The sequence below is a fragment of the Geotrypetes seraphini genome, chromosome 15, assembly GCF_902459505.1.
Source record: "Geotrypetes seraphini chromosome 15, aGeoSer1.1, whole genome shotgun sequence".
Lineage (NCBI taxonomy): Eukaryota > Metazoa > Chordata > Amphibia > Gymnophiona > Dermophiidae > Geotrypetes > Geotrypetes seraphini.
The window spans coordinates 42661670-42689114 of record NC_047098.1 but is presented as its reverse complement, the minus strand read 5'-3'; the positions used below and the strand labels follow the sequence as shown (position 1 = coordinate 42689114).

Below are 27445 nucleotides of genomic sequence, written 5' to 3'. Positions count from 1 at the left end.
AACCGATAGCGTGGAAGAAATGTGGTCGACTTTGAAAACCACCATACAGGAAGCGACAAACCGCTATGTTAAATTAGTAAGTAAACAACGAAGGAACAATAAGCCGAAGTGGTTCACTACAGAGATCTCGGCCCTTATCAAGGAGAAGAAAAAAGCATTCATCTCTTACAAACAATCAGGGAAACAGGTCTCTAGAGCAGACTACTTGACCAAATCAAAAGCCGTCAAAACGGCAGTCAGGGAGGCTAAGTTTCACATGGAGGAGTCTCTGGCAAAAAACATCAAGAAGGGAGATAAATCCTTCTTTAGGTATATTAGTGACAGAAGTAAAAACTCAGGCGGGATTGTACGTCTTAGGAAACCAGACAGAGACTATGTGGAAAAGGATTCGGAAAAAGCCCAACTATTAAATGAATACTTCAGCTCAGTCTTCACCCGAGAAGCGCCGGGGCTTGGCCCTCAGCTACAGACAAGGGTTGACTCAGTTGATCCATTCAGTAACTTCGAGTTTACGCCCAGCAGTGTCTACAGTGAGCTATCAAGGCTCAAGGTTAACAAGGCAATGGGGCCTGACAACCTACACCCCAGGGTGCTAAGGGAGCTGTGTGATGTCCTGGCGGAGCCACTGTCCAAGCTCTTCAACCTCTCCCTTAGCAAAGGCAGCGTTCCGTCGGACTGGAGGACGGCTAACGTTATTCCACTCCACAAGAAAGGCTCCAAGATGGAGACAGCAAACTACAGACCAGTGAGTCTAACATCGATAGTAAGCAAACTAATGGAAACTCTAATAAAACACAAATTGGATAAGATCCTGGATGAGGAGAATCTACGGGATCCCCGTCAACATGGATTTACAAAAGGGAGATCGTGCCAATCCAACTTGATCAGCTTCTTTGACTGGGTGACGGGGAAGCTAGATATTGGGGAGTCCCTGGACATCATGTACCTGGACTTTAGCAAAGCATTTGATAGCGTACCACACCGCAGGTTGCTGAGCAAGATGAGTTCTATAGGATTAGGTGACACATTGACGAAATGGGTTGGGAACTGGCTTGGAGGTAGGCTTCAAAGGGTGGTGGTGAACGGCACACCCTCTGAAATGACGGAGGTGATCAGTGGAGTGCCACAGGGCTCGGTCTTGGGCCCAATCCTATTCAACATCTTTATAAGGGACTTGGCAGAAGGGCTTAGGGGTAAAATAACATTATTCGCCGATGACGCCAAACTAAGTAATGTAGTGGGCAAATGCACAATAGATGATGTTTCAATGCCCGACAACATGATGCACGACCTACTCCTACTGGAGCGCTGGTCTAGGTCCTGGCAACTCAGCTTCAATGCCAAAAAATGCAAAGTTATGCACCTGGGCAGCCAAAATCCATGCAAGACTTACACCCTAAATGGCGAGATCCTAACAAGAACTGAAGCAGAACGTGACCTAGGGGTGATCGTCAGTGAGGACATGAAGGCTGCCAATCAAGTGGAGCAAGCTTCATCCAAAGCAAGACAAGTCATAGGTTGCATACGCAGAGGCTTCGTCAGCCGAAAGCCAGAAGTCATTATGCCATGGTATAGATCCATGGTGAGGCCCCACCTGGAATACTGTGTGCAATTCTGGAGACCGCATTATCGCAAGGATGTGCCGAGACTGGAGTCGGTTCAGAGAATGGCCACTCGGATGGTCTCAGGACTCAAGGATCTCCCATACGAGGAACGGTTAAACAAATTGCAGCTATACTCACTCGAGGAGCGCAGAGAGAGGGGGGACATGATCGAGACGTTCAAGTATCTCTCGGGCCGCATAGAGACGGAGGAAGATATCTTCCTCTTCAAGGGTCCCACGACAACAAGAGGGCATCCGTGGAAAATTAGGGGAGGGAAACTACGAGCTGACACCAGGAAATTCTTTTTCACAGAAAGGGTGGTTGATCGCTGGAATAGTCTTCCACTACATGTGATCGAGGCCAGCAGCGTGCCTGATTTTAAGGCCAGATGGGATCGTCACGTGGGATCTATTCACAGGGCAAAGGAAGGGGAGGGACATTAGGGTGGGCAGACTGGATGGGCCTTGGCCCTTTTCTGCCGTCTATTTCTATGTTTCTAGTACCTGGGTCATTGGAGTTATTCCTGTCATAGTCTCCTTGTTTCTGCCATACATAGGTGTCCCACCTGGGCTTCTGCAGACATGAAGAAAACAAACAAACCACTTTGTATTTATAAATACAGTGCCACTAGTTAAACAAAAATGAATGAAAGAAAATCACTTTACCTTACTACATTAATTTTCTTAAGATGTGTTCGAAGGTCATGTGGACCTTTACTGGGTGTAGTTTTTCTATAATTCAAACAAAAAATTTACATTTTAAAAACACAAAAAATTACAACTAGGGGGTGCTGAAATGTTCTCAGCCCAACCAACTTCTTAAATTCCGAATGTTATTTTGCCACTTTAGCTGAAAAGAGTGTTATCTTATTTCATTAAGTAACAGTTTGAAGAAACAAAATTCTGTTTTGACATTGTTTCAGATTATTGAATAAACCATATCCACATCATTCTCTTCTTGGTTGGGCTGAGAAAATTTTAGCATCCCCTCATAGCTCCACACATTAATTTCTTTCTGCTATTCATCTCTAATTGGTTAGCTTTAACAAAAACAACAACCCAATGGCCTACTTGAAGATGCAAGGCATAATAAAAAAGAAAAAGGGCCAAGGGAGATTAAACATTTACTGGACAAATATTTAACAACAATCTAGATTTAGCCCTGTGGCAAGTGCATTGCCTTGCAGGACCCCAGTATTGCAGAGGGGTTTGAAGGTGGGGAGGAATGTTTTTTTTTGTTTTTGCTGATCTTCCCCTCCCCATTTGTTTTTTTAATTTGGCATGCACTATTTACAGAAAATGTACTCAATTTAAAAAAAGTGTCCCCTTCCTATTGGCCTGATCTTTAATTCTTCAAAGAGCTCCCCACACACACAGACAGCCTCACTGCAGTTGATTCTCCCTTCTCAACTGACACTGTAAAAGGTTTTGTAACAAAAAAAGGCAGTAGGCAGAATCTCTCCCTCTACTTGCAATGTTGAAGGAGGAAATATTCCAAGTTCCCTTTTCACCCCCAGCTCCTGCCATCACTTTGTACTCTCAGTTAGTGCCAGCTTCATCCCTGCCAAAAAGGTAGTGGTGGTAGACACAAGTGATGTACAGAACGGAGGAGCTTGGAGGGTTTTTTCCCCTGTTGTTGCTCAACAGATCTTCCTGTGATCTGTTTTCAAAAACTCCCTGCTTCTCCAAAACTGCAGTTTTTGCTTCAAAACTTGTTTGGATGGAGTCCTTGGACTCTCCTAATGTGAATTCTTGCCAGGATTGTGCAAATTTATTTGCTCAAGAGTGTCCTTGCTTCATGTGCCATGTGGCACATCCAGGAGAGGCGACGGCACCAACCTTAGCCTCTTCCATGATTAAGCAATTGACAAAACACTTGGCTAGCCCAGTGGGGTGGCCTTTATTTTCAGGGCTTGGCATGGTTGTTAGTTCTCTGCTCCTGGCTGCAGACCCTCTGCAGCCTAAGAAACACACCTGGCTGCCAGTTGGACAGAGGTCATACTGTGTCTCAACCCCTGGAAAACCTCGCGCTACAAAGGGAGAGAAGACCAAGCAGCCAGCCCACTATTAAGCCATGCCATGCTGGGATGAAGCCAAACAGCCTGTGCTCAAGCTCCTGATAAATCAGGGAAGTGAGCAACTCAAAAACTACAAAAGCAGACTGGCTAGCTAGGTGTCCGCGAGGGCTGATCCTGCTAGCAGCAGACTCCGCAACACGAGTTTGTGTCTTCTCCCAGGCAGAGGTCCCAACAAGTGGGAACCTCTCGGCATCGAGCCTCCAACTGAAAATTATAAAAACTGCAGAGCAGAAACATTTCCGAGCAACTTGCTTGCAGAAAACTGAGGACATAGGAGCAATTTCCTGGGTAGAAGTCATAGTAACATAACATAGTAACATAGTAGATGATGGCAGATAAAGACCCGAATGGTCCATCCAGTCTGCCCAACCTGATTCAATTTAAAAATTTAAATTTTTTCTTCTTAGCTATTTCTGGGCAAGAATCCAAAGCTTTACCTGGTACTGTGCTTCGGTTCCAACTGCCGAAATCTCTGTTAAGACTTACTCCAGCCCATCTACACCCTCCCAGCCATTGAAGCCCTCCCCTGCCCATCCTCCACCAAACGGCCAGACACAGACCGTGCAAGTCTGCCCAGTAACTGGCCTAGTTCAATATTTAATATTATTTTCTGATTCTAAATCTTCTGTGTTCATCCCACGCTTCTTTGAACTCAGTCACAGTTTTACTCTCCACCACCTCTCTCGGGAGCGCATTCCAGGCATCCACTACCCTCTCCGTAAAGTAGAATTTCCTAACATTGCCCCTGAATCTACCACCCCTCACCTCAAATTATGTCCTCTGGTTTTACCATTTTCCTTTCTCTGGAAAAGATTTTGTTCTGCCTTAATACCCTTCAAGTATTTGAACGTTTGAATCATATCTCCCCTGTCTCTCCTTTCCTCTAGGGTATACATATTCAGGGCTTCCATACGTCTCCTCATACGTCTTCTGGCGCAAGCCTCCTATCATTTTCGTCACCCTCCTCTGGACCGCCTCAAGTCTTCTTACGTCTTTCGCCAGATACGGTCTCCAAAACTGAACACAATACTCCAAGTGGGGCCTCACCAATGACCTGTACAGGGGCGTCAACACCTTCTTTCTTCTACTGACTACGCCTCTCTTTATACAGCCCAGCATCCTTCTGGCAGCAGCCACTGCCTTGTCACACTGTTTTTTCGCCTTTAGATCTTCGGACACTATAACCCCAAGGTCCCTCTCCCCGTCCGTGCATATCAGCTTCTCTCCTCCCAGCATATACGGTTCCTTCCTATTATTAATCCCCAAATGCATTACTCTGCATTTCTTTGCATTGAATTTTAGTTGCCAGGCATTAGACCATTCCTCTAACTTTTGCAGATCCTTTTTCATATTTTCCACTCCCTCTTCGGTGTCTACTCTGTTACAAATCTTGGTATCATCTGCAAAAAGGCACACTTTTCCTTCTAACCCTTCAGCAATGTCACTCACAAACATATTGAACAGGATTGGTCCCAGCACCGAACCCTGAGGGACTCCACTAGTCACCTTTCCTTCCTTCGAGCGACTTCCATTAACCACCACCCTCTGGTGTCTGTCCGACAGCCAATTTCTGACCCAGTTCACCACTTTGGGTCCTAACTTCAGCCCTTCAAGTTTGTACAACAGCTTCCTATGAGGAACTGTATCAAAGGTTTTGCTGAAATCCAAGTAAATTACATCTAGCATATGTCCTCGATCCAGCTCTCTGGTCACCCAATCAAAAAATTAAATCAGGTTCGTTTGGCACGATTTACCTTTTGTAAAGCCATGTTACTATGTTTAAAAGATGATTTTCAGCATTCTGCAAGCAACTTGTGGGTTCAGATGCATAACCTAGAGTTCAGGACAACTAGATACATTGCACTAGAAAAGTTATTTGTTATAGTTTGACAGTTTATTTTTGGTATATTTTAGGATATCTACAGTTTTATTTTAGTTGAGATTATGTTTATCTAGTGGGTTGTTTTAATTTAATTGTGTATGTTTAGTTGTAAGCTGTCCAAATTTGTAGATGGGTGGGATTTAAGATTTTATAAATTAACAGTTGGAAATAGAAGAGCAGGTAAAAAAAAATGTCCAGGAAAGGGATATGAGGTTCATCTTATATGAAGAGATGAGGTATTACTTCTTTAAGCAACCAAAAGAATAATAAAAATACTGCATCACGATTTACATTAGAACTTCAGCAGCAAGTTTCTGGGGTAGTCGGAATCTTGTTTTTAGGCTTATTCCTTGGAGGTCGGCGACAGTAATGAGTGGACTATAGCCATGTCTGGGTGATCCCATCTTCAAAACAAAAAAAGTTTAATACAGCATTTTACTAAGATTCTCTATAATTGTGTAACAATTTATTATCAATTCATTATCAAAAGTAGTATTAATGAGTTTTTATGAAAATACATTACATTTCAGCTAAAACTAATTTTTGTTAAGAGAATGTGCAACATTCTAGTCTGCAAAAAGATGTCGGGTTGATTTGAAGAAGAGAATCAGAAATCACCTTTGGTCCCCTTTCTCCCTCAAATCACTATAGTGTTCTGTGAAATTATAGTTGCAAAGAGCAATCTTACTACAATGGTTTAGACTATCTGCAGGCAAAAAAACTGAAAGGGAAAAGTTCTGTATTAAAAAGCTTTATAATCTGGACAATAAAAAATTCTGATCCATACAGAAAATCTATACTGAACTAAATATAAATCGCCAACCTTTCCTGTCTTGGAATATAAATCCAGCATGGATCAAGTCACCAAAAGTTTTCCTCTCAGCTACTTAAGATAAGAACAAACTTGTTTGTTGGCCTAGTCTCACAATGGACTTTTGCTCTGGTGTTTTCCAAACATATATCACAGATCTCGTTGACATGCATCTCCATCTGTGATGGCTGCAGCAGTTTTAAGGAAAAACACACAAATCTACAGTATTTGCCTAATCTTTTAGTACAGAATAGGTACAGTGGTACCTCAGTTTACGAGTGTACCGGTTTGCGAGTGTTTTGCAAGACGAGCAAAACATTCACAAAATCGGCGCCTCGGAAACCGAGCTTGCCTCGATGTACGAGCGCCTCCCCCCACGATCCAGCATCCCCCCCTTGCTCACGTCGCCCCCCCGCCACGATCCGACATACTCCTCGCACCCATCCACCCACCCGAACACATCGCTTACCCCCCCATCTGGCACCTGGCACCAAGGCACAGGACATGCCAGTGCCCGAAGATTTGCCTCTTCTTTTTGCTGGGCCTTGGGAACGAATCAAGTGAGTTTCCCTTACTATGGGGAAACTCGCTTTGATATACGAGTAATTTGGTTTACGAGCATGCTTCTGGAACGAATTATGCTCGTAAACAAAGGTTCCACTGTATTTTAAAATTAGATATGGAATCCTACTCTTAACCAGTACAAACCCAGAAGCAAAGAAATATTGCATTCTTTACTTTCAAACCCTCTCAATCTTGCTGAGGTGTTCCAATTAAGCTATGGTCTGTTCAATTATTTCTTAGTCAGCCAGAATTGGCTACTGTAATGCATTTTCACTGGGATATGAGTCACTTTGAAATCTTTAGGATTAGATTAGGGTCTCTTCTTTTTAATAATTAAAAATTGACCAATAAAAAGTTTTTGATCAAATCCTGTTGGCCTATCCAAAAGAATCTCAGTTTTCTAATATTATTGATGCACTTTCAAGAGGACAACGCTCCATATATTGGGTATTCTTACATGCCCCTGCTACTTATTAGGAAAAAATAAGTATTTGCAAATATAAAAGGTCCAAAAACTCAGTATGTCCTATATAAAAGGTCAAGATTTCTACAAATCCATTTTGTAATTTAGTATTTTTGTTCAAATAGGAATCCACCAATTTAAGAAATGACATTACCTTTGCTTTATCTGTATGTGCCTTTTTTAGCTTCACATTCAGAATATCTTTGAGCGTGATTTGCATTGGCCTTGTTTTCAAGGGTGCTTCCTAAAAATAAACAGGCCCATGTGCAAGTTAGAATGAGCACCTCCAAAGAATCCAAAACTAGAATAGAACAAGTTTGCACTAAATCTAACTGCTTTTAAATCAACTCTTCCCACTGAGTTAGATGCTATTTCTCTGCCCTCTTTACTTGTTACAGCCCAATATCTATTTGCTTCAATGTGATGTATTCTAACAGCAGCTATGAAAAGGAGAAATTAGGTTTTTACCTGATAATTTACTTTCTTTTAGCCTCTCCATATCGGTATAGGTATCTTACAAGCGGGTATATATCTCAGTACCTGAATGTCCACACGGTAGTGTCTGACAAAGGAATGCAAGGAAGACCAAACAGCAGCCTTACAAATGTCCACTGGAGGCACAAGTGAAGACTCAGCCCAAGAAGCTGCCTGACCCCGAGTGGAATGAGCTTTGAGAAATTCCAGAACAAGATTTTTCTGAAGAAAATATGCGGACGCAGTAGTCTCTTTGATCCAACGCGCAATGGTAGACTTGGAAGCACCATCCCCCTTACAAGGACCCAAAAGGAGGACAAAGAGATGATCTGATTTCCTGAACTCCTGGGTCCTCTGCACATAAGAGCAAAGAACCCAACAGACATCAAGCTTGCACAACTGAGTGACATGAAAAGGAGAAACTACCTTTAGCAGAAAGGAAGGAACAGGCCGCAACACGACCCGCTCCTTAGAAAACTCCAGGAAGGGAGACCTACAAAGAGAGAGCCTGCAACTCTGAAACATGCCTAGCAGAAGTAATAGCAACTAAGAAGACCGCCTTAAGAGTAAGGTCCTTCAATGAGCAGGCGCCCAAAGGCTCAAAAGAGGGGTGTACCAGCCCGGACAGGACCAGATTCAAATCCCAAGATGATCGCTTGGGAAGCTTGAGCAATTTGGCCGCCTGCAAGAAGCGAACACAGCCGTTGACCTTGTAACAACCCACGAAAGGCTGACAAGGCCTCCAGCTAAATCCGGAGAGAAGACCAAGCCAGGCCCCTGTCCAGGCCAACCTGCAAGAGCTCCAAGATGTTAGGCATGAAGAGCAAAAAGAGATCACTCCACACGCCCCACACCAGTCCTCAAAGATACGCCAAACCTGTATATAAGCCAAAGATGTGGAAAGTCTCCGGGACTCCAAGAGGGTGGAGATCATTTTATCTGAATACCCCATCTTACCTAAGCATTCCCTTTCAAGAGCCAAGCCATAAGACAAAAGGGACCTGGATCAAACATGTGAATGGGGCCCCGAGTCAGAAGATCGTGCAAAAGAGGCAGAGGATCCAACACCAGATCCGCATTCCACAGACATCAGGGCCAATCCAGAGCCACGAGGCCTGGATGAAGAACAATGCGGAGTAGAACTAATGGCCACAGAGGGAACACATACAACAGCCCCTCCATTGGCCATGGTTGAACCAGAGCATCCAGGCTCTCAACCTGACCGTCTCTGCGACGACTAAAAAAGTGGGGTGTTTTGGCATTGACACTCGTGGCCATCAGGTCCATGAGGGGCTGACCCCAAGTCTGCACTATCAACTGAAAGACCACGTAGCTTAGACACCACTCTCCGGGATCTAGCACACGACGACTGAGGAAGTTCGCTTGAACATTCTCCACTCCGGCTATGTGAAAGGCCAAGATGTCCTGAAGGTGAGACTCTGCCGAGACCATGAGAAGAGCCGCCTCCTGCACCACCTGAGTGCTCTTGGTGCCCCTCTGATGATTGACATAGGCCACCGCTGTGGCATTGTCCGACAGAACCCTGACTGACTTGCCCGTCAAGAAGGAGCAGAAGGCTAACAATGCCAGATGGATGGCTCTGGTCTCCAAAACAATGATCGGCCAGGGCGCCTCCTCTGTGGACCAGTTGCCCTGAGCTGAGTGACCTAGACACTGTGCTCCCCAACAGAGGAGACTGGCATCCGTGAGAAGCACCGTCCACTGTGACTGATCCAGACTTGTCCGTGCAGAACTTACACCCTAAATGGAGAAACATTAGCCACGACCTCAGCAGAACGAGATTTGGGAGTAATCATCAGTGCAGACATGAAGGCTGCCAAGCAGGTAGAGAAGGCCACATCCAAGGCAAGGCAAATGATGGGATGTATCAAAAGAAGTTTCGTCAGTCGGAAACCAGAAGTCATAATGCCGCTGTACAGGACCATGGTGAGACCTCATCTGGAGTACTGTGTGCAGTTCTGGAGGCCACATTACCGTAAAGACGTGATTAGAATCGAGTCGGTTCAGCGGATGGCCACTAGGATGATCTTGGGGTTTAAGGGTCTCTCATACGAAGAGAGACTGAGCAGACTGCGGCTCTACACTCTGGAGGAACGCAGGGAGAGAGGGGACATGATTGAGACATTTAAATACATCACAGGACGGGTCGAGGTGGAAGATGTCATCCTCTTGCCCAGGGGACCCTCGACCACAAGAGGGCATCCGCTTAAACTCAGAGGAGGGAAGTTTAGTAGTGACACCAGGAAGTATTTTTTCACGGAAAGGGTGGTAGATCACTGGAATAAGCTTCCGGTGCAGGTGGTCGAGGCCACCGGCGTGCTTGACTTTAAAAGTAAATGGGACATGTACGTGGGATCCCTACATAGCACGAATCACTAGCATCTAGACTTATCGGGGTGGGTCAGTAGAGTGGGCAGACTTGATGGGCTATAGCCCTTTTCTGCCGTCATCTTTCTATGTTTCTATGTCTCTTGAACAAGATGGGAGGTCTGGAGCCACCAATGAATACTGCAGCAGGCCATGCCCTGCAGAGGAACAGGAAGATTCCTACTGTGCCTCTGGAGCGACCACCTCCAAAGTAAAGCTTACTGAAGAGGAAGCATGTGGTCCCATGCCCACCTCACCACATCTAGGGAAGCCGCTATCGACCCCAAGACGGAGGAAATCTTGCACCCAAGGACACCGGGAGGCCATAAGCAGGCGAATCTGAGATTGCAATTTACTTATCCGAGCCTCTGGAAGACCTTTACCAAGGAGGTGTCGAACAGAACCTGAGATGGGGCCAACCAACTTTTGGAAAGGATGACTACCCATCCCAGCAACTGCAGAAACTCCACCACCCGAGTCGTGACCCAGGTGCTCTCCTGAAACGACTTCGCCCGAATCAACCAGTCGTCCAGGTAGGGATGCACTAGAATGCCCTTTGTCTGCAAGGCCACCGCAACAACCACCATAACTTTGGTAAACATCCGGGGAGCTGTGACTAGACCAAAAGAAAGTGCACAGAACTGATAGTGCTGACCCAAGATCACAAAGCAAAGGAAGCGCTGATGGGAGGCCCGAATTGGAACATGCAAGTAGGCCTCCGTCAGATAGAGAGGAGTTAGATACTCCCCCGGCGGAACAGCCAGAATTACAGACTGCAGTGTCTCCTTGTGAAAAAAGGGAATTTTGAGAGCCCTGTTGACCCCTTTTAAATTTAAGATGGGCCGAAAAGGCCCCTCCTTCTTGGGCATCACAAAGTAAATTGAGTACCTGCTGGTGCCACACTTCTGAGGGGGTATTGGAACAACCGCTTTCAGATCTAGTAAGCGCTGAAGGGTCTGGCAAAAAGTTTGCGTCTTTCAGGCCGCCTGACACAGACAAGCTAGAAAATGATCTGGCAGAGAGTGGGAAAACTCCAGAGCATATCCATCCCGCACCACCTCCAGGATCCACTGATCGGACATGATCGCGGCCCATTTGGGGGAAAAAAAAAAATCACACAGCTGGGCACCCACCAGAACCAGAGGGGGCGCCAGCAAGGAGTCATTGGGCAGGACGGGCAGTAGCGGAACCAGCAGAGGGATCCCCAGTCCCCCGACGGGCCCCCCGAAAGGACTGCATGCGCTGATAAAAACAACCCCGGGAAAACCCCGAAGCTGAGAAAGGAGCAGCCCCATGCCCAGGGCGGTATCTGTGGAACTCCCACAGACACTATCGGACAATGCCACCCTGAGCCACCGGGTGGCCACGGTCCTCAGGCAGGCGGGGCACTTTAGTCTGTCAGAGTATGAACCAACTTATCCAAATCCTCTCCAAATAAAAAAAGACCCCCGAAAGGGAAATTTAGTGAGTTTAGTTTTAGATGTGGCATCTGCCAACCAAGCACGAAGCCACAAGGTACAATGCGTTGCCACTCCAAAAGCCATACACTTGGCAGAAGTCCACACCAAGTCATAAAGGGCATCCGAGAGGAACGAGGCAGCTATCTTAATCTTTGCCACCTCCTGATCCACCAAGGACCAGTCATCAGACTCACGATCCAGGACACGCTCGGCCCACTGAAAAATGGTGTGAGCCCCCAGCCCCTCACAAATAGCTGCCTGGACGGCCGAGACATCAAAATTCTGTTTAAGAATGGTCTCTAAAGGACTTCCGGTGACGTCATAGTCTTGAATGGCGGGTTAGAGCCTGAGCTCTGATCCCAGCGCGCAAGTTCCCCTGGTTCGGAGCGTGTACGCAGCGGCGGCGAGCTGGGCACACAGTTGGCAGAGTGTGAGAAGCAGCGTGGATCACCAAAGAAAGGAAATGTCCAAAAAGAAAGGAAATGAGGGGAGACCACATGAGAAGGCGCTGGAGAAAAGCGGCCTACGCCAGTCGTTTGGAGTCTCGAGCGGGTCCGATGAAGAGTTGGTGAGAGGGGCCTCTCCGAGATTGCGGCGCATGGACTCCTCCTCAGCGGCAGTGACCAAGGCAGACCTTCAGCAATGGGTCTGTGATATTAAGCAGGAGGTTGCTGGAGTAAAAGGGAAAATTAGAGACACAGTGAAAGAGATCAAGAGAGAGATAGCAGACCTCATGGGGAGAGTTGAGGAGATGGAACGGAGAATGGGGGAGCAGGAGGAGGTGGTACAAGATCTGAGTGGGGTGTTTGAGGCGGCCCAAAAGGACTGGCAGGACTGTTACAATTGGGTGGAGGATCTGGAAAACCGGTCCCGCCGGAATAATGTCTGCATCCGAGGTGTGCCTGAATCAGCGAATTATACAGATACGGTGAAGGTGGTGCAGGAGATCTATCAATCTCTCTTCTCTGCGGCTGAAGAAGGTGGAGAGCCCATTGTGGTCTTGAAAGTGGACCGAGCTCATTGCACACTGGGGCCCAAGCGAGATGATTATCCCAGGGACATTATTGCATGTCTTCACAATTATGCTGACAAGGAGCGGATGGTGAGCAAGGCCATGGATCTGGGCACGTTTGAGTGGAAGTCGCATAAGGTGGAGGTGTTTCAGCACCTTTCTGCCATTACCTTGCAACGCAGACGAGAGTTTCGCCCGATAGTGATGGTCTTGAAGCAGAAAAACCTTAGATATCGCTGGCTGTTCCCCTTTGGGCTCCTTCTTACTATCAATGGAACCCATAAGAAAGTGACCACTGTAGCGGAGGCAGGAAAATTGCTGCGGAAGGAGGGGATCCTTACTAGAGAGGTCCTGACTCCGGGCCGGCAAGGGGCACAGCAGTCGGAGAAATTTCGCTGGAGAGAGAGTGAGGCCAGGCCGCGGAAACCAGGTGCTGGTAGTCGAGATGTGGAGGAGCCTTCTGGGAGCGGCAGAGCTGGACCACCCACTTGATGAGCTGGCGAGTGCGCGAAGGCAGATCCTGATTGGCTGATCTTGAACAGTTCGGGATTTTACATACCTTGAATAATCTGTTGTGTTTGTTGAAGTGTGTGTGGGGTTGGATGTGAGGGAACTGTTAATAGGGGTGAGTGAATGGGGGGTGCCTAGGGGAGAGTGATTGGGGATTGACGCTTGATGGGGGACGGGGAAGGGAGGGAGGACGGATGAGGGGGTTCATGAGATGGGGGTGGGGTCACCCGGAGTCATGGGAGGGCTGAGGAGCAGGTGGATGTGGGAAGGGATGGGAGGGGGGTGAGGAAGTGGGGTAGGAGTCCTGGGTTATGGGACCTGATTCTTTGAGAGTGGGCAGTTTTAACGTTAAGTGCCTCAATATGCCCCGTAAATGACAGCTATTATTAAAGGAGTTGAAGAGGCTGCACATTGATATCTGCTTTGTTCAGGAAACTCATTTTGTGCGATCAGGGGAAAAGTTGGTACAATACAGAGAATATCCGGGAAGGGTCTGGGCCTCCATAGGAAAGAGAGGAAGAAGGCAGGGATGGGTATTTTGTTTGCTAAACATCTTAAAATAGTGCCCGAATGAGAATGGAGGGATGAGGGGGGGTTATTTGGTTGGGCCAGATAAATGGGGAAGCAGTCACTTTGATGAATCTGTATGCCCCGAATTCTAAATAGGATTCCTGTTTTGATGAGGTATTGGCCAAGGTACTGCAAGTCAAGAAGGGTTCAGTGCTTGTGGGAGGGGACTTTAATCTAGTTATAGATCCCAGATGGGACTCTACGGGGGTTGGAGGGGACTGGCTTAAGTCGGATAGGAAACGCCTTAAACACTTTGTTGAAGTACTCAATATTGTAGATGGATGGAGATCTCAGCATTGCCTGGGTAAAGATTATTCGTACTACTCCCCTGTTCATGGGGGTTATACCAGAATAGATATGTTGTACTTGGATAAGGGGGGGGGGGTAGATTAATGGAGTCCTACATTGGGGACATTGGGTGGTCGGATCATGCTCCCATTTGGATGGATGTGAGATGGGGCGCATCGAGAGTAGGAGATCAATACTGGAGATTGAATGATAGTTTATTGAGGGATCCGCACCTGGTCCAAAAGGTGGAGCAGGTTATTTTGGATTTTTTGGAGCATAATAATGTTAATACCTACTCTCCGATAACAATATGGGAAAGTCTGAAGGCCATACTGCGGGGGGAGCTTATATCTCTGGCTGCTCATAAGAAAAGGCTTAAATTACAGAAGGAACGGTGTCTGAGAGAGACTTTATGTCAACTAGTGGATCAACATAAGCAGGGTCAGGGGGAAGCTCCCCTTGGGCTTCGGATCCGGGAAGTTTGGGTGGAATTGGGGAAGTTGGAAGATGAGGAGATCCAATTCAATCTTGAGCGTCTTCATCTACGGTTCTTTGAATCTGGTAATAGAGCGGGGAAATTGCTGGCCCATCGTCTGCGCATGCAGCAGACGCAATCTAATATTATGGCTATTAAGGATAGCTCAGGCCAGACGTTGACAGCTGAGGGGGCCATCCACGCACGATTTTGTGAATTCTATCAGCAGCTTTATACGCCAGAGAGTCAGGGGACGGAGGAAGAGATCGGAAATTATCTTCGGGACTTGGGCTTGGCATCCCTCACGGATTCTGAGGCGCAGGGGCTGGATGAGGATATTACTTTGGAGGAGGTACATAATGTGATTAGACAGCTGAAACTGGGGAAATCCCCGGGATTAGATGGGCTCACGGGGTTGTTTTATAAGAAGATGTCTACCTTGGTGGCCCCATTGTTGGTGCGTTTATATAATGATATGAGAGATGGAGCCCAGTTGCCATTCTTTATGCGGTTGGTGGGGATCACGATTTTACCAAAGCCAGGGAAGGATGCCACTCAGTATGGGAGCTACAGGCCTATCTCACTGTTGGGTATTGATACCAAAATTCTTGCCCGAGTGTTGGCTGATCGTTTGTCCCTTCATATGCTGACACTTATCCACCCAGATCAGATGGGATTCATAGGGGGAAGGCAGGCGGCGGATGGGATTCGTAAAGTTTTGAACTTGATCTGGCAGGCCCGACGTAGTGGAGACCCCTGGGTAGCAGTGGCGGTGGATGCCAAAAAGGCCTTTGACTGCGTGGATTGGCGATTCATGGAGGCAGTTCTCCGACATGTAGGCCTGGGGGCCCGATATGTGTCTTGGATTCTATCTTTATATAACGGACCCCTGGCGTGTGTGAAAATTAACGGGGTCTATTCTTCCCCTATTGAGCTATGGCGGGGAATGAGACAAGGTTGCCCATTATCGCCCTTGCTTTTTGCCTTGGTGATCGAGCCTCTCGCGCAAAAGATCCGACAGACCACTCGGGTGCGGAGCGTAAAGGTTTAGGGGGGCGAGCATAAATTGTCTTTATTTGCTGATGATATATTAGCAATTGTGGAGGGTTTGGCGGAATCCCTTAGATCCCTTCAGGACCTTATGACGGACTATGGGGCTTTATGGCCAATATGACTAAAACGGAGATACTTAATATATCGGTCCCGGAATCGGAAATTCCATGTATTAAACGGGTGATGCCATTTAGGTGGGTTAAAGGCCCTATCAGATACTTGGGTATCCAGTTGGTGATGGATTGGACGCCCTTATTTCAGCTTAACTATATTCCCCTGATGGCATCTCTGGCTAGGGATATGGATCGGTGGGACACATTATATGTGTCTTGGGTGGGGCGCATGGAGGTAACTCGGATATTGGTATTACCTAAGTTTTTATATTTTTTTCAAGTTTTGCCTATAGAAATCCCTCAAAAGTATTTTCTCCGCTGGCAGCGTAGCCTCTTACGGTTTGTGTGGGGAGGCAGACGTCCCCGGGTGGCTCAATGGGCCATGTTTAAGTTCAAGGCGGAAGGGGGTCTGGGAATCCCCCATTTAGAGCATTACTACTGCACGGCTCAGCTCAGAGCGGGAGTAGAGTGGCATGCACCTTCTTTGAAGTTGTGGGTGCAAGTTGAGCAGGGAGTGTTGGGTAGCTCATGGGGGGGGACTTGGGACGCAGGAGTTGGGAACCATTTCTAATCCGTTCACTAAATGGACGCTGCGGGTGTGGAAGGGAAAGGCTAGCAAATTATTGGGTAAAAGCAAGGAGGTACACCATCTACCATTGTGCTATGCATCTGATTTCGTGCTGGGTAGAGATGGGGGGGATCTTTGTGCGGTGGGCAAGAAAAGGGTTGCAGTACTTTGGCCAATTTCTTGAGGGGGAGTCCATCCATGCTTTTCCTGAGCTCCAAACACTTTATAAGTTAGATTCTAAGGACCTTTTCCCATATCTCCAAGAGAAAAGTTATTTGCAGATGGCTAAAAGGGCTGATGCTGCGGCTTATAGCTGTTCTGACTTTGAGCAGCTGTTGGGGTCCCCAGTGCACAGAGATTGCATTTCACTGCTGTATAAATGGGTGTATCAGGACAGGGCCGGAAGCCTTTGCATTTAGTGGCTTGGGAAGAGGACTTGGGGCAGGTGTTTGAGGCAGCTCTGTGGGAAAATATCTCGTTTAGGATACACCATTTAGCAGTGGCTCCTCTGTTGGTGGAGAATGCGCTTAAAATGCTGGTACGATGGTACATAACCCCGGTTATCCTGAGCAAGATGTCTGCTAAGGGCACGGACTTATGCTGGAGGGGAACCTTTTTTCACATGTGGTGGAGCTGCCCTTCAATTCAAGACTTCTGGAGACAGGTGTTTCAGTATGTGGGGGCTCTCCTTCAAGTGCCCCTCACGGAAAGGGCGGATGTGGCCTTATTGGGGTTTCCCACGGGAGGGGCAGATGACACCCAGGATAGAATGGTACAGTTGGCTTTCACAGCGGCTAGGCTGACTGTGGCTCGCCAATGGCACAGTACCACTACACCTACTTTGACTCAAGTGCGAGAGAAATTGGGGTGGGTATGTGAGAGATACCGGCTCTCGGCCCTGTTGACTAGAAAATGGCAGCAATGTTACGATATTTAGGGGAGATACCTGGCAGTGGAGGGATTGGATGTGGGGAGTTCTGTTGTAAGTTGAAGTAATGGACATGGAATGGATTGGGACTTTGGGGGTTAGTATTATTCTGGTCCTGTGCTCCTTTTTCTTTTTTCTGTTCTTTCTTCTCTTTCCTCTCCTTGGGGTGCTACGGTGCCAATAGTGGTGCACTATGGTTCATGGGGGGTGAAGGGTGCTATATGCTGTTACTGGTGGGTGGGGGGCTGGGAGGGAGGTGGGGGAGGGGATGACATCAGGTGTCTTGCTGTTCTGCAGATTGTCTGACGGTACTGGTTTTGTATTTTTGAATGGTCTCTTACGTTCCTCAGAGTCCCATAAGGCAGAACAGCCCTCAACAAGCACGATATGCCACTTAGCAAGCGCTGAGACCACTGTGTCCACCACTGGCGACGTCAAAGTATCCCTATCCCCCTCCGGGATGGGATACAAATGAGCCATGATGTGCGCTAACTGAAACAGCACCTGTGGCGTATTCCACTGCGCCAGGACGATATCCCGAATAACCTGATGCATAGGAAAAGAGTGGGAAGCAGCGCAGATTCCCCTAAAAAGAGGGTCCTCCCACACGCAGGGTCTCTGGTGGCGCCTCTTCGAAATGCAGCACTGAGGAGACCTGCTGAATCAGGTCTGGCAGCTCATCTCTCTGAAAAAGGCGTTCCACAGACACCTCTTCACCAGAAAGCGGGAAACCCACTGCCCCACCGAGAGGATCCTGGAATTCCTCAAAAGGATCCAGGTCCTCAGCCAGGCCGACATGCTCCTCCGACCACAAATCCTCATCCCAAGCCACCCTCAGTCGCTTGGATGAGGGAGGAGGAAGAGGGGACGCCAAAGGTGTAGAGGGATGCAAAGCCATAGGGGGTGCGGAGGCAGCAGCCCCCCCTCCCCCCCTAAGCACATGTGGAACCCCCAGCTGCCTGAAAATAGACTCTGCACAAAGCAAAAATTTAATTAGGGGAAAAACTCCCCTGGAGTAGAGTTGCACGGGGACAGAAATCCCTCCCGTCCCCGCCAGAATCCCACCCGTCCCCATCAGAATCTCCATCCTCACAAGGAATCCCCTCCATCCCTGCCCATCCCCATGAGGAATTCTCCCCGTCCCCGTCCGTCCCCACGAGGAATTCCCACTGTCCCCCATAAAACTTACCTGTCCCCTTAGTACTTATTTGTATTGGAACAGTGGAGAGTTAAGTGACTTTCCCAGAATCACAAGGAGATGCAGTGGGAATCAAACCTAGTTCCCTTGGATCTCAGGCCTCTGCACTATTAGGCTACTCTTTAACCTGTCTGACACTATTTGGCCATATTGTTTAAGCTCTTAAAAAAGTTGACTAAGAAGGCTGAATCTGTCTATCATACCATCACTCCCTCTACTCCATCATTTATTCATCTATCTCTCTCCATCAGTATGCAGTGTGCTGCTAATGTCTTATCAAGGGCTTCTGGCCAGCTTTTCTTTGCTATCGCTCTTTGCTGTCATAAAAAAAAAAAAAAGTTAAATGAGAGACTAACAGGGAATTCCTTTCCTGCAGTCTGTCTCTCTTTACACTAAACTAAACTTTAAGTTTATATACCGCATCATCGACCCGACCCGTCTTCCATCCAATTCTCCTCTTCCCCCTGCCTTAGCCCTCTGAAATAATTTCTACACTGTGAAGACATAGTTTTGTTTGCGCAATGTGCGTGTGAGTGCTTCACAACTGCACAAAGGATAACTGAGAAATGCAAGAAGCTCGAAGTGTGTCAGACATAGTATTTGCCCCCCTCCCCCCCCAATTATACACATAAGGCAAATAAAGATCTCTGCAATCTGACTGCACCAGCCTCGAAGGTTAACTCGATGCCTTATTGCACGAAAGGGAAATCTGTAAACGCTGAAAATGAAGGCATTCTAAGAATAACAGAATTTCCTCTCCCGGCCTACCTCACGCACTCCCTGCACACTGGAGAGCCCCGATTCAACTTTCTCAGCCTTCCTCCAAAAGGGGAGGAGGTGGATCCCTGTCGCGTGTCTTTATTTCCAATTGGCCACAGCTGGGTTGAGGGCAAAGGTTATGTAAATGCATGGGTGGGGAGGGTGGACTTCATACACGCTGACTTCCTGTTCTACCCTTGCACGTGCAACTGCCCGACCAATGCAGTGAGCTCAGCACGTAGGCACACTGAGCGCCTATGTGCTGAGCTCACTGCTCAGAATGGCTATTCCTGCTGTGGCGCCAGACTTGTATCATCTTGAAAATTAGGTAGACCTCAGAATGGGAGATCCCAGTTCCATCCCCGTGGGAGTCCCATTGGCCTTGGAGAGGTCCCTGTGGGAGTCCCGTGGGCTTGGGAGGGGTCCCCGTGGGAGTCCCGTGGGCCTGGGAGGCGTCCCCAAGGGAGTCCCGTTGACCTTAAGAGGATCCCCGTGGGATTCCCGCGATCCCTATTCCCATGCAGACCTCTAACCTGGAGTCCCAGGGGACTCCCTGCCACAGCAGAGGACCAAGCAGAAACCTGCGCCTGCTTTACCAATACAGGGGGAAGGTCACCTGAGGTTGCAGACAAAATGGAGGGACATGCTTGTAAAAATGGCGAAGTTCCAGCCAAAAACAACCCCTCCACAGCCTGTAGCAGCTGGAAAGCCTGAACTGTCCCTGCTGTGAAAGAAAACAGCTGATAGGAAATCCCTCCATGGGCGGCAGGGGAAGACTGGGGTTCCCTGCAAACCGCTGCTGGCTCATGAGCCCTGGATGCCGGCACCCGCTGCCAATGAGGCTCCTCCACTGCACCGGCCCAAACAACTGTTTCAGGCTGGCCATAAGTGTCTCGTGTCTGAACCAAATTGAGCACCACTTCCCCTGAGAAGTGCGACCTAGCTAGAAGAAAGAGTGCCGGTTAGTTGAAAAATACAGTAAAATACAGCAAATTTCATGGGAAAGCAACCCTTCAGACTGGCACTACCTCAGGATTTTTTTTGAATTAGGGGGCAAGGCTTACTGCTGAGGCACCTCTAAAAAAAAAAATGTTGGGGAGGTGGAGGAAAGGGGGAAGGACCCAGCATGAGACCCACCGGGTTTGACACCCCCGAGGTTGGATGGACCCCTAAACAGGGCCCACCCGAGCTCAATCTGGCACAAAAACGGGGACCAGGATCCCAAAACAAATTTCAACAGCCCTACCAAGGGAGATAGGTACAGCTCCTCACACCTGCTGAGACTGAAAGAAGACTGATAGGAATAGGGAAAGGCATGTATTATGTACTAGAGAGTTGCGCGGGGACAGAAATCCCACCCGTCCCCGCCAAAGTCCCACCCGTCCCCGTGAGGAATCCCACCCGTCCCCGTGAGGAATCCCTCCGTCCCCACCCTTCCCCGCGAGGAATCCCCTCCGTCCCCACCCGTCCCCACGAGGAATCCCCTCCGTCCCTATAAACTTCAGAAATAGTTATTTCATTTAATTATGCTACTGAATTAAAGGCTTTGGTAGAAACCCATTTACAAATAAGCAAAAAGACTTTATTAATTTGAAAATATTAATTGGGAAGAATACATACTTTGCAAACGGGTTTCTACCAGAGCCTCTAATGTTTATAAATTTTTATCAACACAACTAATATACTACTTTATCCTGAAGCAAAATAAAAAAAAGAAATATAATTCTTTTCCTACCTTTGTTGCCTGATTTCTGCTTTCCTCATGTTCTCATTCAATTCCTTCCATCCACTGTCTCTCTTCCTTCTGCATCTTCCATTTGCTCTGTTACTGTGCCTCTCCCTTTCTTCCCCCTTCCAAATTGGTCTGGCACCCATCTTCTTCTCTCCGCTCCCCCCATAGTCTGGCATCTATCTTCTTCCCTGCCAGCGTCTTCTCCCTACTCTCTCTTCCCCATTTCCTTTCAGCGTCCTTCTCCCCCCTCTGTCTTCCACATGTGCTTTCAGTGTCCTTCTCCCCCCTCTGCTTCCCCATGTCCTTTCAGCGTCCTTCTCCCTCTCTGTCTTCCCCATGGCCTTTCAACATCCTTCTCCACCCCCCCCCCCGTCTTCCCCATGTCCTTTCAGCGTCCTTCTCCACCCCTTTGTCTTCCCCATGTGCTTTCAGCATCCTTCTCATCCCTCTGTCGTCCACAAGTGCTTTCAGAGTCCTTTCCCCCCCCCCGCCCTTCCCATGGCCTTTCAGCGTCCTTCTCCACCCCTTTGTATTCCCCATGTGCTTTCAGCGTCCTTCTCCTCCTCTGTCTTCAAGTGCTTTCAGAGTCCTTCCCCCCCCTCCCGTCTTCCCCATGGCCTTTCAGCATCTTTCTCCCCCCTCCTTCTCTACCGCCCCGGGTGCAGCACAGCCGGCCAGGTCCCCTTACTTTTGTGGCACTTCCCCGACCGACCGACAACAGCCCCGGTCCGACAAACCTCCCTGCCCTTAACTGCGAATCTAAATTACCTTATTACAGCTGCTGTAAGAAGATAATTTAGATTCGCGGCTACAGGGCAGGGAGGATTGTCGGACCGGGGCTGTTGTCGGTCGGTCGGGGAAGTGCCACAAAAGTAAGGGTACCTGGACGGCTGTGCTGCAACCGGGGCGGGGTGTGGTGGGGCGGACCGCCCCCTCCCTTGGTAGCCACTTGAACCGCGAGGCTACTCTCCTCCTTACCTGCACTGCCTGCAGCACAGAGCCAAACGGAAGTCTTCCCGACGTCAGCGCTGACGTCGGGAAGACTTCCGTTCGGCTCTGTGCTGCAAGCAGAGAAGGTAGGAAGAAGAGCTGCGCGACTGAGTACATCCAGCCCCACAGGAACCCCGCGGCTCTGTGCTGCAAGCAGAGAAGGTAGGAAGAAGAGCTGCGCGACTGAGTACATCCAGCCCCGCAGGAACCCCGCGACCCTCGGAGGCGTCCCCACGGGATCCCCGCGACCCTAGGGGGCGTCCTCACGTGATCCCCGCGACCCTAGGGGCGTCCCCACGGGATCCCCGTGACCCGAAGGGGGAACCCACGGGTCCCGCGGGATTCCCGTCGTCCCCGTTCCCGTGCAGCTCTCTATTATGTACTATTCCACAGTTTTGTTTCAGTCATGATGAGATATATACCCGCTTGTAAGATACCTATACCGGTCTGGAGAGTTGCTAAAGAAATAAAGATTAATGCAAAATATTTACCTAATCTATTACACAAAATTTTAGAAACTAATTATCAACCAAGGAAAAAGTATACTGAAGAGAAGATTCTGTAATATAATACAGACTAAAATGTTGACTACCATCTGGTAATATTTACATGAACACATTTCTATGCTATAAGTTTCCAAGTTTATTTAGAATTTGTTATACTACCTTATCACAAATTTCAAGGTGGATGTAAAATCAAATCAAAGGAAGAACACTAAATAATCCTAGAGAGGCTAAACTAATCAAACAAGACAATAAGATAAATGAACTGGAACAAGAGGGAGAGGGAAGAACTACAATAAAATTAAAAGGAAAGAAAGGAGGGGGAAAACACAAAGGGAAAGGAAAACAACAGATCCGTCCAAACGTATGGACTAAGTAAAGTTTAAAATATCCTTACAAGGACAGTTAAATTTGGAAAGCAACCTTAAAAAGGAACATTTTAAGGCAGGATTTGAATTTCTCTAGGGATGCTGTCTTTCTTAAAGAGAATGGAACAAAATAGTTTCTCCTGGATTAATATGTCTTAACGGAATTGCTAACAGATTTTGATCAGTTGTACGAGGATGCGTGATGGGGAGTATGGAATAAGCAGTCTATTGATGAATTCTGGCTGTCCCGTTTTTCTTGTTTTAAATGTCAGCAATAGAGGAAGTGACGTCATCGATGAGACAGGTCGTGAGTGGCTGAGGCTCCATGGGGGCTGCGGTGTAATTGAATGATTGCGTGGTGATTTTGGCTCGCCTTACCCCTTCTTCTCACTCCCGGTGTGGGGTGATATGGCAGCTGCTACGCGCTGAAAATTGGACCCCTCTCGAACAGTGCCAGGGAAGTCGGGGCCGGGAACCGAACAGCAGCACGCTTCCCCGAGTGTATCCAAGATGGCGGCGGACCCGACTGTAGCGCAGGTATCGGTGGTGGAGTTGAGAGGGTTTGCGGACGTGCTGGCCAGTCTTCGGGAGGATATCCTGTCTATCCGTATGGATATTAAAACAGGTGGTGCTGGAAATCAAACAGGACCTGCATGATATAACCCGCCGGCAGGAGGAATTGGAGTCGAGAGTGGATGCAGTGGCGGAGGACTTAATTGATACTCAAGGTGCAGTGGCGGCCCTTCAAAAAGATGGACTTGATATGTGGGAGAAGATGGAATATTTAGAAAACTGCACCCGTCGATGTAATTTGCGGCTGAGAGGCGTGCCAGAGACTGATACTTATCGGGATGTGCGCAAGGTAGCTCAGGATATTTGTGAGGATTTGTTGCGCTTGACACATGGGAATGCTTCCGGAGGTCCTGCAGTACAAATCGAACAAGCGCATCGGGCATTGGGCCGGGTGCAGGGAAATCTCCCTAGAGACATTGTGATTTGCCTGATCTCGTTTGGAGTCAAAGAGACTATTCTGCAAACTTCCCGGCGTCGAGGTGATTATCAATGGCAGTGGCAGTCAATTGCTATTTATCAGGATCTTGCTGCGGGTACCCTGAAGAAACGGAGGGAGTTTCAGGGGGTGACTCATTATTTGAGGCAAGCTGGCTATAAATATAAATGGCAGTTCCCCTTTGCTATGGTGATGACAATTGGGATGGTACACAAGAGGGTAAAAACATCTGCGGGGGCGTGGACTGCACTGAAAGAGCTGTTGGGGGAGAAGCTGCCGGCGGAGCTGTCTGGAGAGGCTGGGAGGAGCGATGTTGGAGATCGCCCAGCCCGGTGGCAGAGTGCGCGACCACAGGGTACACGGAGAGGAGAGCCGGATCTGCCCGGGGGACGTCCGCCCTGAAGCAGCTTTGTGGACTACCTGAGGGCTCACAGTTTTTTAGCTGATTGCAGGGGAGTGTGTTTTGGGTGTACTTTGGGGAGGAGCTGTTGTTTCTTGGAGGTGAGAGGTGGTTAGTTGTTATGAAGATGTTTGAATGGATTGTTGTGTTTTCTACTGTACTTTCTGTTGGGGTTGGGGGGGAGTGTGGTGGGCGGTTTATGAGGGGTGTTTCTGTTTGAGCAACTGTTGCGGCTCTGCCATTGGTGGGTCTTCCTTGTTTAGATGGCTTTGGCCATCTATGAGGATAGAGGGGGAGGGAATTGGGTGGGGGGGAGGTTGGGGGGGTTCAGGGGGTTAACTCTCATCATGTGTGCTCTAAGTATGGTAGGGGGTGGTCTGCAGCTGGAGGCTGGGCCGGCTGCAGTCTGGACTGGAGTGGTGGGGATTTGGGAGTGTGGGTGGAGGGAGTGCCATGGTTAAGGTGGTGACATGGAATGTGGGGGGTATTAACTCCCCAATCAAAAGATCTAGATTTTGCACCATTTACAGAGACACAAGGTTGATGTGGCACTGTTGCAGGAAACTCACCTAGATGCGAACGAACATAGTAAGTTGAAGCAGTGGTGGGTGGGGGACTATGTGGCGGCAGATGGGGGTTCATAAGAAAAACGGGGTAATTATCCTATTTCGGAAGGGGGTGGTGTCTAATCTGGAACTGTTGGAAATTGACCCGGGAGGACTCTATGTCTTTTGTAGAGGGGTGATTGCTAGACAGCAATTTCTCTTTGGATGCTTGCATGCTCCCAATGTTTTTGACCCTCTCTTCCAGAAACGGGTGGTGGATGTCTTATTGGTGTATCAGGAGGAGCAGATGCTCCTTGGGGGGATTTCAACGCTGTTTGGGATCCTAGTATTGATTGTTCGGGGGTGGCTGGTAAGGGCAGGAACCTTGGGTCGCAAGGGTTGCGGAGCTTGGGTCAGTTGTTTGATCTGGTGGATGTTTGGCGGGTGTTATACCCTAAGGAGTGGGATTTTACCCATTTGTCGAGAGCACATAACACACAGTCCCGTATTGACTATCTTTTGGTGTCTAGTTCTGTTTGGTATGGTGTGTAAGGCTGAAATTGGAGCGGCTGTCATTTCTGATCATGCTTGGGTGTGGTTGCAGTTGGTGGCGTATAGTGGTCAGGAGCGCAGGAGACGTTGGGTGTTTCCTCTATGCTTATATAAGAATGTCAGATTTCAGGAGATGTTGAGTGAGCATTGGCGCAATTATGTTCATGATAATGCAGAACATCAGGATCACCCGGTCCTATTTTGGGAGGCTTGCAAAAGCGGTGTTGCGTGGGGTGATCATTAGATGTGTGACCGGGAGATCTTGCGCTTGGAACGGGATTTGTGCTGGGCACGCCAGCTCTTCGGCAGCACTCAACGGGTGGAGGATAGGGCCCGGTACTTGGAAATTCAAGTGACTCTTAATGAGCTGTTACATCAGAGGGAGCGTAAGTCTATGGCTTATTACAAACATAAGATGTACCGTTATGATCAGAAAGGGGGGAAATTGTTGGCTCATTTGGTAGCTCCGGACCGGGGGTCAAAGCTGATAGTTATGTTAAAAGATCAGAAGGGGAAACGGGTTCATACCGATCAGTGCATCTGTGAGATTTTTCAGAAATATTATTTGCGCCTTTATAGTGCCCCTGAAGGAGGGGGGTTGAGTGGCTCACTGTATCGTCAGAATATAACTCACCCGCGGATCAACTCACAGGACCGAGCTTTGATTACGGCGGAGGAGGTTTATGCAGCAATTGTACAGAGCCCTCTGTTGAAGGCTCCGGGGAAAGATGGGTTCAGGAATGAGTTCTATAAGCTCTTGGGTGCGGGCATAGTGCAGCCGCTAGCTCAAGCGTTTAATGTTATGGTTCAGGCAGAGGCTCTACCTGAGCATTTGAATGTAGCCTGTATTTTAGTTCTTCCTAAGCCAGGGCGGGACCCGACGGTGCCGGAGGCATACCGTCCTATCTCTTTGCTGAATGCGGAGGTTAAATTGTTGGCAAAAATTCTGGCCAATAGATTCGCGAGGGTCTTACCCCGCATTTTGCACGAGGCACAAGTCGGGTTCATGAAAGGTCGGTCAGTCGCTTGGAATATACGTAAATTGCTCTTTGGAATTGTAGGCTTCCCGGAACCAACGGTCAATTTTGGTGAGTTTTGATGCATTTTTGGACAACTTTAGATCATGGCCAATTGGGCACTCATATGGGCTCTAGATTGCGGGATTTCTTTGACATGGAGTCTGGAGTGGAACTTTCAGTCTTCCTACTTTCTCAGCGTTTGGCACGAGTGGAACCCTGTAAAGAGTGGGGTAGATATAGGAGAGATTGGGAGACTGATTTGCACATTCCTTTGCAGGCTTGGAATATTTTGGATCAAATTAAGGGAGTTCCCTCCTTGACCAGAAGTGCGGTCTTGTGGGAGTGCCATTATAGGGTGCTTTATCGTGCGTATTTAACACCTAAACAATATTTCTATTGTGGGGGTGCTCTCACTCAGATGTGCCCTAGGTGTGGGTCGGCGGAGGGAACTTTTGGGCATATGATGTGGGGGTGTAGCTTTATTCAGTTGTACTGGCGAGAGATCCTGCATTACACGCGTAGTGTTCTTCATCTTGCCCTGGTTGGTTCCCCTGAACAATTGGTGTTAGATCTTACTGGGGCTTATGGGACATTGGGTGGAGCGCACCGACTTTTATGTCGGAAGCTTAGTCTGGTGGCTCGGAAGGGCATTTTGAGATGCTGGACTTCTGTAATGCCTCCTGAGTTTTGGCAATGGCGTGTGGCTGTGCATCAATTGGCCTGTTGGGAAGCCAGAGATGCGACAGGGTCTCGTAAAAAGGGGCAGCATTTTTTGCAGGGTCGCAGTTTTCTTTTGAATACTTTGGGTGAGGGGTGAGGAGGGAAGGGGGCAGTCTGATTGGAGTGCTTAGGGGAGGGTTCAGCTGTAATTCTTATTTACGAGGGATGGTATGCAGGATGGGAGTTGGATATTTGCTTCTTTGTGGGGTGGGTTAGGGGTTGGGGGTTAGTGTATTTGTGGAATGGGGAGTAAGGTGGCCTGGGGGGAGGGGGTTGGGTCTTGGACCTGCTCCTATAGAGTGTGGGAATTATCAGAGTACAGATTCCCAGTTTGTTGTAGTCTGGTGGTCAAGCAGGTCTGGGGCACGATCTTCTCTTGTGGTGGCTAAGGGAGTTTGGGGGTAGGGGTT

General features: G+C 48.3%; 1 protein-coding gene across 4 annotated transcripts in view; it reads right to left on the bottom strand.

Moving 5' to 3' along the window:
• PRR11 (proline rich 11) overlaps positions 1-27445 on the bottom strand; it is a 94792-nt gene that overhangs the window by 17174 nt on the left and 50173 nt on the right. For 2 of the 4 annotated variants that reach the window (XM_033921580.1, XM_033921582.1), the window contains 4 exons: positions 7556-7645; positions 5855-5967; positions 2270-2335; positions 2108-2177 (listed from right to left, as the gene is read on the bottom strand). In XM_033921580.1, the coding sequence (XP_033777471.1) occupies positions 2108-2177; positions 2270-2335; positions 5855-5967; positions 7556-7645 (339 nt within the window). The remainder of the gene's footprint in view (positions 1-2107; positions 2178-2269; positions 2336-5854; positions 5968-7555; positions 7646-27445) is intronic. The other 2 variants (XM_033921583.1, XM_033921581.1) reach the window with 2 other exon arrangements.